This window comes from Osmerus mordax, chromosome 16, assembly GCF_038355195.1.
Source record: "Osmerus mordax isolate fOsmMor3 chromosome 16, fOsmMor3.pri, whole genome shotgun sequence".
Lineage (NCBI taxonomy): Eukaryota > Metazoa > Chordata > Actinopteri > Osmeriformes > Osmeridae > Osmerus > Osmerus mordax.
In genome coordinates this window covers 7,166,252-7,178,701 of record NC_090065.1, presented here as the reverse complement: position 1 = coordinate 7,178,701, position 12,450 = coordinate 7,166,252, and the positions used below count along the sequence as shown (strand labels likewise).

At 47.3% G+C, this 12,450-nt stretch overlaps 1 protein-coding gene across 2 annotated transcripts in view; it reads right to left on the bottom strand.

Moving 5' to 3' along the window:
* Positions 1 to 9,990, bottom strand: part of epha4b (eph receptor A4b) — a 52,543-nt gene extending 42,553 nt beyond the window's left edge. For both annotated transcript variants that reach the window (XM_067252360.1, XM_067252361.1), the window contains exons 1-2: positions 9,882 to 9,990; positions 1,009 to 1,073 (exon numbers count right to left, since the gene is read on the bottom strand). In XM_067252360.1, the coding sequence (XP_067108461.1) occupies positions 1,009 to 1,073; positions 9,882 to 9,990 (174 nt within the window). The remainder of the gene's footprint in view (positions 1 to 1,008; positions 1,074 to 9,881) is intronic.
* Positions 9,991 to 12,450: the final 2,460 nt, after the last annotated feature.

Here is a 12,450-nt window from a genome sequence, read left to right as displayed (position 1 = left end):
TGTCACTGGGCACAGATTAATTCGGCTTCCAGAGCGAGGGATGTTCCTACCAAGTTGAGATCTGGAGCAGGATGTTGACGTCCCTACAATGTCTCTATTTAAGCTTAAACCAGAAATCACTTATACTACCATCAGTACACTTGGCCAGGTGGACTGTTAGTGATACACTTCTATACGAACTAACCAACAGAACTACCCTCCTACCAACATAACAAAAACATAATCTCCCTTCCCTTTAAGACATAAAGGATTCCAGGTTTCAGCTCCCCATCCCCCCCATCCGCGCCTCCCTGTTCCATTCCTCTGAACGACCTCCTAGACATGCAGCAGGCTCTATCATGCCTCGCAGCACACACCTACTGGCACCAAAACACCAAACATCCAGAATGTTCTTTTAGTCGTGTGTAACAACGTTTTCTTTCATTCTCCTCCTGGCCTTCTTCTACCTTTCCCTCTCTGTTGACTTGATCGTCAGATGCCTCTGACGTGTGTGTGTGTGTGTGTGTGTAAACAAGTAGAGGGGGGGGGGGGGGACTCCAGACCTGGTTCCCCTACCTGCATATATATATACGGTATATATATATGCCTGTTACGCAACACAAACCATCCCGTTATGTAAGGCCCCCTCACCACCCCCCCTCTCCCAAAACTCTCAACCCCAAAAAAAGGAAAGGAACTCAGGACTGTCACAGTACTCTGTATTCTCAGCGCAGCGAAAATCATTTGTAAAATTCCCCCTCTAGACTCCCGATTTAGCAGCCATCGCTCTGCCATACTGTACCCTCTCCACGCCTGCACCATCCCCAGCTTCTAATCTGCATGCACACACACACACGCACACACATAAAAACACACATAACCAGAACTTGGGAGCGGACTGTCATCTGAGGCCATAATATATGTGTGACTTTGTCTACTGTATGTATGTATCATCACTAACAGGAGCCATGATGGCCAAAACCACAACAGTGTGACAGGGAGGGATGTAATGTGCTGTACAGTACTCACCCCCTCCGCAGGGTAGGCCAGCCATTCCAGGTCCCCCGGAGCTGACATGGAGTCCAACAACGTAACTGCAGACGGAGAACACACTCATTAGAATACACACACACACACACCCTCTGCACACTGAATCATGCGACATGGACAGTCCCAGATTCAAAGTGGTGAAGCCAGATACATGAAACAAGACTTGGATATGAGCGGGTGGATGCACATGCGTGTTCACGACCACACGCCTCAACACAGACCTTCTACAACTGTGGAGAGAGGGATGGACAAGGAAGAGGGAGGGGTAGAATGGTAGAGGCGAGAGAAACGGAGAAAGAGACAGGTAGAAAAAGGGAGTGATGGAGAAAGGGTGGAGAGGCAGCCATGGCGAACTTACTCTTTAGATTTGGAAGCATTTTTCTTCCACACTGTGTGCACATGTGCACATGTGTGTCTGTGCGCGTGTGAACTTTCTCTCTGAAGCCCATTCAAGCTTTAATCAAGGCCTCGCAACCACTAACTATTAATATTTAATTACCATCCATCTGCAGAGCTACTGCTCTCTCTCTCTCTCTCTCTCTCTCTCTCTCACTCTCTCTCTCTCTCTCTCTCTCTCTCTGCTGCTGAGACCTGCCTCTAACCATGAGCACCCAGACCTGCCTACCTGCCTCTAACCATGACAGGGGTCAGGGTCATTAAGGCTGGAGAGGTTTAAAGCAGTATCTGTATAAAACCATGTGTACAGTGACCTTCCTCTTCTACACTCTCATTCTGCATTCTGTCTTTCTAATAGACTCAATAGACTCACTTCCTGCTCAGCTCTCTAAACCAGAATGGGTGGGGGGGGGGCGTCATAATGAATTAGCATGTGTCTTTGTGTGTATGGCCTGCTGTGCACGAAGGTGTGTGTGAATGTCTTGCGTGATGTGTGTGTGTAGGGTTGTGTGTATATGTGGGTGTGTGTGAGAAATGAGCAGTGAATCTGTCCTGTTGTGCAGCAAAAGGTCAGCTGTACCCCCCACTAGCTCTCTGTACTTGGAGAATAAAGGACTGTTAGACTAAACTGTTTCGGTCATGGACATCCATCAGCCGACCCTGAGCACTCAGCTAGCACAGCTAATGGGATGTACTAACGCAGATGCAGAAGAACATTTCACCTGGAACACTTTCACGTTGGGGATTCTCAGCGTATCAATCGTGCCACTCAAGCATATTTAGCACTTGTGTTGCTTGATGTACGACACTTTATTGTATTTCCCGGATGGAGTTTAGTACAGTTCCATTTTTAGTAGGCAAAAGAACAAATGCAAATGAATTTTGCAATTAAATTAACTTCATTCGATGATTTGTTGAAGCAGACAACCTATTTCCAATAGCTACAAAATCTTGGTTGTCTCCCTGTCTCAGAGGTGTGTATCTCTGTAGCGCTCGGCTTGCTGGAATAGCACCGCGCTGCAGACTGGGGGTGACCTCTGAGCCGACAGTGCTTACTCTAGTCTTTCCTATGATCAATTCAGGCCAAGCCGGGGACACACAAACACACAAACTTCCCCTCACACCTTCTGTCAATACCACTTATCACTTCTGATCAATGACTATACTCATCTATAATGAATATATGGCTTCCTGTCTGCTGACTCTACCAGTGTGTGTGTGTGTGTGTGTGTGTGTGTGTGTGCGTGTGTGTGTGTGTGTGTGTGTGTGCGCGTGTGTGTGTGTGTTTATTGGCATCTCTTTTTAAATGTTACTTTTATACCACTATACAGATAATACACCAAACCTGTTCTCTCCGAGTGGTGTGTGTTCTGTGTTTGTGAGACCTTACGCTGGCCAGACCTGCAAAACACCAGATCACCGTTTACTCACTCAGACCTGGCTCAGGATATCTAATGAACCAACACACACACTTGAAACACACACACACACATGCTCTCAGGGCTGTTGGGTTACACCAGAGCATGACGCCTTATTGATTATCGGCACCCGCCTGTGGTTTTTACATTTGTAGAGTTTAGGGGAAGACCAGAGAGACAGAAAGAGCTGGGGGAGGTGGAGAAAGTCTGTGTGTGTCTGTGTGTGTGAGAGAGAGAAAGGCAGAGAGAGAGAGAGAGAGAGAGAGAGAGAGACAGAGAGAGAGAGAGAGAGAGAGAGAGAGAAATCCCATTGTATCCTCCTTTCAGTGTCAAAACAGTAATCTGCATTGTTCCTTCATAACACCTTCTTTACCCATATAAGGACATCCCTCTCTTCCTCTCTCTCTCTCTCTCTCTCTCTCTTTCTCCCTCTCTCCCTTTCTCTATCTCTTTCACTCTGTTCTGTAATCCTTCGCTTCAGCTGGGCAGAGAGGAGCTGTGATCTACCTGCCAAGAAACACTGCCATTGATAGGCCGCACAAAAAGACCCGTACACACAGACACCTACACACAAACACACACGCAGACACACACACTCACACACATACCATGGAAGGCCTTGCCAATGCCACAAAAAGAGAGGCAGACTGCTCAATAAGAGCACCGGTATATAATGGAGACCACACAAATGACAGTGCCATGTAAATGCACCAATACAAATACATAAGACTGACATGAGGGGATGTTTGTGACTGCTGTCCTGGTTACCACTTCTTCTTTGCTGAACATCTCAACATAAACCATACACAAAATATTTCGCTTCTCAGTCAATCGTGCACACACCACACAGACGGGTAGCGGCGCACACATACACACACACTCAATCCCATGGTTGAGAGTGAGGGTGCTCACACACACTGTCCACTCCCATCACTCCACTGTGAGCATAGCTGAACGAGTGAGTGTTGTCAGGGCAACGGATTGGGAGGCTTTGAACATTAGGCTCTAACTGGAGTCATGCTGGGCCCTCTCCCCTATGGTTCTCTCCTCTCCTCTCTCTCCTCTTTCTTTCTCCCCTCTCTCTCTATGTCTCTCTCTCCTCTCTCTCCTCTTTCTTTCTCCCCTCTCTCTCTATGTCTCTCTCTCCTCTCTCTCCTCTTTCTCTCCCCCTCTCTCTCTCTCTCTCTCCCTCTTTCTCTCTCCTCCCCCTTCTCGCTCACAGACAGACCAACTGGAGCCCTGCTGACTAGCATCACTCCCCCTCCTCTCTTTTCGCTCCTCTCCTCCCATCTCTCCCCTGCTGCTCTCTGCTCCTCCCATGGCGTCTCCTCCCCCGCCCTCTCCTCCCATCTCTCCCCTCCGTTCTCAAAGCCGTGTTCGAGCGTCTCGTCCGCGTCCATCCGCCCATCCCTCTCATCAAGCCTCCGACTCTGGAGAGGTCATCCCAGCGCCCCCCTGGCCGCCAGCCCCCCTGCCGCCTGCGCTGCGGCAGCAGTGACATGAGGGGATGTGTGTGACTGCTGTCCTGGTTACCACTTCCTCTTTGCTGTTTTGCATACAGTAGCAGGAGGCTGAGAAACTCCCTGACAATCGGTGACAGGAGCACTGCCCCAGTTTGTCGCTTGAGGAGACTCTGGAGTGTGTGTGTGTGTGTCTGTTGTAACATTCCAAGGTTGGCTGCCTCTGTCAAGCTCTGACACCTAGTCAGATTCAGACACTTGTTTTTTAATAAGCCCCTTCCACAAGAGAGGTGAAACGAGGAACACAGTTGCGCGCACACACACACGCACACACTGCAAGAAGCCACGTAAACACTGCTGCTACAAGCGACACTAGAGCAACACGAGTGCTGTGGAACCAAGGGAGGCCCACAACAAACACACACAGTAGACACACACAGTAGACACACACACACTCACACTACCATTCATCTAACCCAGTGGAGGAGAATTCTGACAGGCTTTTCATAAAAGGTTTTCAGGGTCAAGCACTATTGGCTCCATGGGTCTGAGTGAGAACACCACAAGTTACATTTTCTCAAATGGTTCTATGAAATGACATGCCAAAAGACCTGGATCAACAGAGTAAACTACAGTAAACTACACCTCAAGAACAAGCACTTATTTATCTCTTCTATTGAGCTGTTGGCTCTTGGCTACTACCAGAGTAGCTTAAACTTAACATTTACAGTGTTAATTTGAGAACTTACATAAAGTCTAATGTCTCCTTCTCTCTCTCTCTCTCTCTCTCTCTCTCTCTCTCTCTCTCTCTCTCTCTCTCTCTCTCTCTCTCAGTTCAGTTCAGAATGCTTTATTGGCAATGACAGTTCAGGTTGAGTAGTATTGCCAAAGCAGTCCACATTGAAGGGACATTTTAACATAAACTCTCTCTCTCTTTCTCTCTCACAAACACACACACATCCCTTTGCTAGGCTACAGTGTTAGACAGGTCTAGGTGACAGGTGTGTAAATTGGACCTGCGGTTGTAAATAGCCCCATTCAGACACTGCAAAGATGACCAGGAGAAGTCTGTCTGAGAAAAACACTCCTGGTCCTCGAACCATGTCTGACAGAGAACACGCACACACACACACACACACCCACATGCACATGCACATGCACACACGCACACACACAGACTAACAATGCAAGTTGAACATTTCACACACACACCCCTCATCTAAGGACACTGTCTACACACGGTGTTACGTTCAGTATCTCTGGTGCTGAGGACCGTGAGAGAGAGAGAGAGAGAGAGAGAGAGAGAGAGAGAGAGAGAGAGAGAGAGAGAGAGAGAGTGGAAGATAAAATGTGTAACTGACTGTGAACATTTATTTAGTATTTAGAGATTAGACGATAATGAATATGTGGTGTAAGAAGAAAAAGGAGAGAGTGATGAAAGCGAGGGGGGGTGAGAGTAGAGGGAAGAGAGAAGGGGTGGATCAGTCATTCAAACTCGACGCTGTTTGTTTGGAAACCTACTAATTCAGCCGTTTAGACCCGGAGCACGGGCCCAGCCAGCAGAATGAACGACAGGAGGGAGGGGGGGGGAGATGGAGAGAGGCGGGGAGGAGAGCAAACAGACAAATTCAATTAAACCAAATGAAAGGTCAGGAAAGGAGGAGAGGAGTTAGAGGGAGGGGAGAGGAGATGAGGAGCAGAACGAAAGGATGCAGGATAAGGAGCAGAATGGGAGAGAGGGAGGAAAGAGGGAACACGGAGATAAAGAGGGGAATAGGTAGTATTTTAGTATTTTATGTGGAACTGCAGAAGGTGGGGGGGGAGAGAATCCATGGGAAGAAAGCAGGCGGGAGATGGACAGAAGAGGGTCACTAGATAAAGAGAGGAGGGTAGAGATGGGGGTCACTAGTTTGTTAGGGGTCAAGGTCTGGTGGTTTGACCAGCAGACAGGCAGGCAGGCAGGGGGTAGCGGGCCAGATCAGCTAATGACCTGTCCTGGGGAAGCTGTGAAAGAAGCCGACAGACAGAACCACAACAAAAAGTGACAATAGAAGCAACAGTAGAAACCTGTGCTGACCCCAGGGTGATGAAGGGGGGAGCTATACTGCATGTTATGGAGAATTAGGTCTTTTGTAGCCCTGCACACACACACATACACACTCTCTCTTTCTCTCTCTAAAGCCCTCCCCACAAGCTATAAGGCTGTGGAGCAATCATTGCCACAGACATCTTTCTCAATGAGCTGTATTCATATTCCCATTCCCAACCGCCCAGGCCAGGAGATACACGACACACTGCACTGTAGACTGTGACCAGCAAATCACAGCCCACTATCAGCCCAGGGCCATACATTAGGTAATGTGTGTGTGTACGTGTGTGTGTGTGTGTGTGTTAAGAGGATCTGGTGGTTCCACCCCATTACAGCAGCTCTATTGTAGCTCCAGGGTCACGCAGCTGGTGCACTGCAAGTGGAGGAACAGGTCCCAAACAGGGACGGTGTGGAGAGAGAGAGAGAGAGAGAGAGAGAGAGAGAGAGAGAGAGAGAGAGAGAGAGAGAGAGAGAGAGAGAGAGAGAGAGAGAGAGAGAGAGAGAGAGAGAGAGAGAGAGAGAGAGAGAGAGAGAGAGAGAGAGAGAGAGAGAGAGAGAGAGAGAGAGAGAGAAAGAAAAGAAAGAGAGATCAATTTTCTCATCTAAGAGAGGAAGGGAGATCAGGGTCATGGCCGTTACATGGTAGGGGTGCAATGTCTTTAACGTTCCTTCACACACACACACACACACACACACACACAGAACACACACAGAACACAAACCCACAGACAGGGTGTGCAGATAAGTACAACTATTATAGATTGAAGCAATTAAACCAGAAATGACTTTTGACCCTCTCATACTCCATGCTAACGATCTCATGATATTAACAAGCAGACATTTGCAATAGCTGCAACCACATGGCCGCAAAAGGGTGGGGACATTTTTGTGAACCAGCCAACTGACAGAGTGAGTTATAGAGACGCTGGCCGCTGCTCATAATGAAGAGGTGTGTGTGACGTGGCAAGAGTGGCAAGGGTGTGTGACGTTAAGTCAATCAGGAAGAATACATCTTCCATTTTCACAGAGGGCGCCTTAAAGGGAAGCCCTCTGTAGATTTGTAACATGAAAGTAGCAGGTATGCGCCGTGGTGAGTTGTACATCTAGTAACCTGGGAATGTCTCAGTCCATACACATGAATGATCTCTCCCTATTAAAGCATAAACACTCTTTATTTGAAAAACAACTTACGGCATGGGATAAGGAGCGAGAGGAGAGGAGGTCGCCCTCTGCTGGTTGAAATAAACATTTCAGAGAAAGGGGTCTCTCGTCTCAAGGTGGAGACGGTCTTGCTTAGAAGGCATACGCAGTTGCAAACTCACAAACACACACACGCGCGCGCAAACACACACTCGGACAGGCCGCCAAGACAGAGAGTAGCCTGGAGGATTCCCACAGCCACTGATCTCGGTCCTATTCAGATGGACTGTTGGCGCTTAAAATAACACACAAATAACACACACAAATACACGTACACACACAACACACACACACACTGACTCACAGAGCATCATAGTATGAATGCCAAAAGACAGACAGAGAAAGAGGACGAGCGGGGATGGAAGGAAGACAGATATGAGGAGAGCGGGAGAGAGAGGCTGCAAGGTAAAACAAAGCACAGCGTACTGTGACTCAGGCGACTGGCTTCATTGGATTATGCTGCCTACGGAATACACACACACGCATGCACACACACACACACACGGTATACTTGGATTTGCCAATTAGGGCAATAGTTGGAGACTGAGAGGGAAACAGCAGGATGCGGACATGATTGGGGGACGCAACGATGAACACACACGTACGCATACACACACGTATACACACACACACGCACAGTCAGTGCCTGTTAAGATGAGAGAAGCATTTCCCTAGTCTTGAGCAAGGCCCGTCGACCTGTCAACCCCCTCAAACTCTCTGAGGCAGTCGGCTATCACCGAGGAGACAAACACACACACACACAGAATCTGAAATATAATCCTACAGCTGTACAACACAATCACAGGCAAAAAATATCTAGGAGCAAGGCACTCTCAATTCCCACTGATAAGGACAACGTCACAACACGAACACTTTACTCATGAAATAACCTTTATCCACTTTCATGCACAAGTACACAACAACACCACACACACTGTCTTGCTCACTCACGCACACATATTTATCTAAATCAACACAAGTTTCCTTTGCTTCCAGTAGGTTTCATCATGCATGCTCATTAGATTAATATTTAAACAGCCTGTTGTTTCTCCCTCTATCTGTCACTGTTGTTTCCTATGTTGGTTCACCTCCTCTTGTTCACATACTCTCCTGTCTGCCTTCATCTCTCTTCCTCCCAGCCCCGTCCCCCTGAGCCTTTCATCCACTCCACAGGGCTGTGACACACATACATACAGTACGTTCACAGAGACAGCGGGAGAGAGAAAGAGAGAAAGACTTATCAATAGGGGCGAGAGTGTAGGAGGTACAGTATCTATTGTATCTATAGAATGCTTTATTCCGCAACATAGCTCGTAAAGTCGGGGACCGCGCAAGACTGTAGGTGCGCTCCATCCAGCCACACAAAGACAATAACTTTGCTGAAAGATTTAGTTGTACAAAAACGACGGAACCATTCACCGCTACTTAGACGTAGCCTAAAGCGGGACACACAATTATCACTGTGTTGGCACTGCGGGACACACAATTATCACTGTGTTGGCACTCACAAAGAATCTCCCAAACTGAGGGCAATGTCATTTCATCTCAAATTTTCCTCACAATTCGTTCTAAAATCCTCGGCCCTGCCTGACTTCTAGAGTTTATTAGGAAGTATAAACATACATAGAAGCTTCTACGCCTAGGCTTTCGTTTCAAGCTGAGCATCAATGGTAATACAATAAAGGACAAGAGGCTCAGAGGCAGCTGTGACAAATCAAATATAATTGCTGTTTCCAAAGTCCGGGGTTAGTCTATGAAGAAAATTATAGACGTACATCCGAATGATTTGATACAACAATTGCTTAACATGAATATACCTGCATATCATTGTGGGAGGTAGCCAATCTTGGTAATTATTGATATAAAGATCTTGGCATTATTCACCTTAGGTATATAGACCTTACACTGAATGTAGTGTTTCCTAAATGCTTGCTATAGCAACAAAACATAAGTATAAGTTATGCTGCCACTGTTATGATTCCATAAGCAACTGTGTAAGCTACTCTACTCACGATGCTGACTGCGTGATTGAAGCATACAAATTTAATGTCAATGTGCTTAAAACGAAAAAACGATGGACTGTTTTCTTTACTTATATCTCTCTCACTCTCTCTGGTCTCCCCTTATGTATGATTCATAGCGACCACACCGACAGTGCACTTAACGGCTGACTCTCCGTTCCATCTACGACGAGAGGAACGGGGGCTGCCGCCCACCACCTACCGCACACCGCAAAACCCCAGCGTTTCATCCCCGAACCTATAGGAGTAAAACCCCTTTTACGCTCACCTTCATTCTCCGGGTAATTCCGCAAGGCAGCACTTGGCACGAGCTCGTGAAAAATAAAAAGGGAAGAAAAGAAAAGAGATGGATAGATCCAAGGAAAGAATGGTGCCATTTTTCAGGCTGCGCCGCGCGCTCGCTGCATCCCTGTTTTCGGTATGGAGTTGGTAAACGAGCCCACGCGTTTGTGAAGAGAGGGAGAGGAGCAGACAGGAGACAGAGGATGAGAGCAGGAAAGTAGGAGGAGACGTGTGGGAAGGAGGGTCCGGCGCAAGCCAAGCGCTGTCAATCACATGCACGAAGTCTCCCTGGGATATGCTATGGAAGCGCGAGAACCCTTAGGCTACGCGCGCACAACTCTCCATCGCTGTAGCCTACTTTTGGAATACTTTCAAGAAATCCAAGATGTTGTTGATGATCAGTCTAAAATGAGCCTAAGGTCATGAGGCTAGAAAGGGAATGTTAGTTTTGTCGTTTAGTTCATTTTGAGGCAGTAGCTTATATAAACTTATTGGAATGCGACAATGCATTGTCAAGGTGGGCTTTTCCATACTTCCACACAGTGGTGGGTGTTGGGGTTTAGGAAGTCAATTAAATGAGTCATGCTTCCTCCCTTGTCACCAAATCAACTCCATAACAATCAGCCTCTCAGCATCTCTTTCACACATATACTCCAACCCCAGTGTCAGGTTGAAGACTCACAACATAAGCCTTGACATTCGCCTTGGTCTTTAGTTCCAGAGATGGTCATGCACCTCTTCATGTGAGAGCAGTTTCTGATCTACAAAACCACCACTAGATATAAAGATACAACCTTTTCTGAGTGTCAGGCTACAGCCTGGAAGGTTTCGTTGTCATCTTCGATCTCCTCAGATTCTAGATGTAGATGTATTCTCAGGTAGAGGTAAAGTGGGTGTTTAAAATGCAGTTAGCATGACGTGTGTGTCAGACTGTCGGTATGTGTGCAGGGGGCTCTGGATGAATAAATCATGTGTTCTGCCTGTCATATGAAAGCATGAGGAGGGGGGAGGGGGGAGAGTGCAGGAGGTCAACCTCTCAATCTTGATGCTTTTTAACCCAGCAGACTGTGACACCCCATGTGGAGAAAGACTCCGCTAACAGGGACGTGTGTTTCATCCAGCATGTTCACCCTCTCTCGCTTAACTGCTCATGTGTGCTTGTGTGTGTGGGTAGTTGTGGGTGTGTGTGTGTGCACGTGTGTTGTGTGTGTGTGTGTGTGTGTGCACATTTGTGAAGGATGTTAAGGATTCCACCACTTACAGTCTTGTTAGTGTCTCCCTCAACCAAAGTCTTCAGATCCATAAAATAATCACCCACTGGATGACACCCATCTGAAACTTCTCTCCATCATTCTGCCTACAATAGGATCTTTAGGATTGCATCGAATTGAGTTGACCATAAATGTATACGCTGCTGTATCAGTAGTGAGCTGTTGCCCCATGGGTCAGTTCCTGGACTAGAGCACCCCCCTCTCACCCCGCTCTCTCCGACCCCCTCCAGACAAGGCAAACCCAAGGATGATTTAACGTGGGTTCACGACCACAATTATATTTACCACCGCTAACATTTCTTTATCAGGCTTCTGTCTGAAATTAGCCTGTTGAAAAAGCTATAAAACCCTCAAACACACAGTGATTTATGTTTAGATTATCCTTCCCTTGCTCCAACCTTCATGTATGTGTGTCTGTGTGTGTGTGTGTGTCTGTCTTTCTGTGTGTGTGTGTGAACAGACACACTCTTACTTCCAGAGATTTGTTAAGGGTCCAATTATGATGACGATTTGTTCCGTGCGCCGGCTTTAGTCGGATGACCTAATTTCCTAGTTGAGTGTGAGGAGAAAAAACTACCAGTTCTTTTTTTTCTTGACTCTCTCTTTCCCTCTCTCACACTCTTTTTCTCTCTCTTCTTCTCTTCTCTCTTTCTTTTTCTTCTCTCACACTTTTTCTCTCTCTCTTCTTCTCTTCTCTCTTTCTTTCTCTTCTCTCCTTCTCACCATGAAGCTGCATTCATCCGTCTGGTGACAAAACACTGCTCTGTAATGCATTCCACCAGTGACGGCGTGATGTGCCCCTCAAATCCCTGTGACTACCCCCACCCCCCACACAAACACACTCACAACACACTCACAACACGCTCACAACACACTCACAACACGCTCACAACACGCTCACAACACGCTCACAACACGCTCACAACACGCTCACAACACGCTCACAACACGTTCACAACACGCTCACAACACGCTCACAACACGCTCACAACACGCTCACAACACGCTCACAACACGCTCACAACACGCTCACAACACACTCACAACACGCTCACAACACACTCACAACACGCTCACAACACGCTCACAACACACTCACAACACGCTCACAACACACTCACAACACGCTCACAACACGTTCACAACACGCTCACAACACACTCAAAACACACTCACAACACGCTCACATGCTGGAAGCCCAAAGGGATAACTGAGATCATCAGTCGACCAGTGTAAATTGCTGCTTTTGCTGACCTTTGATGGTCACACACACACACAGAATAG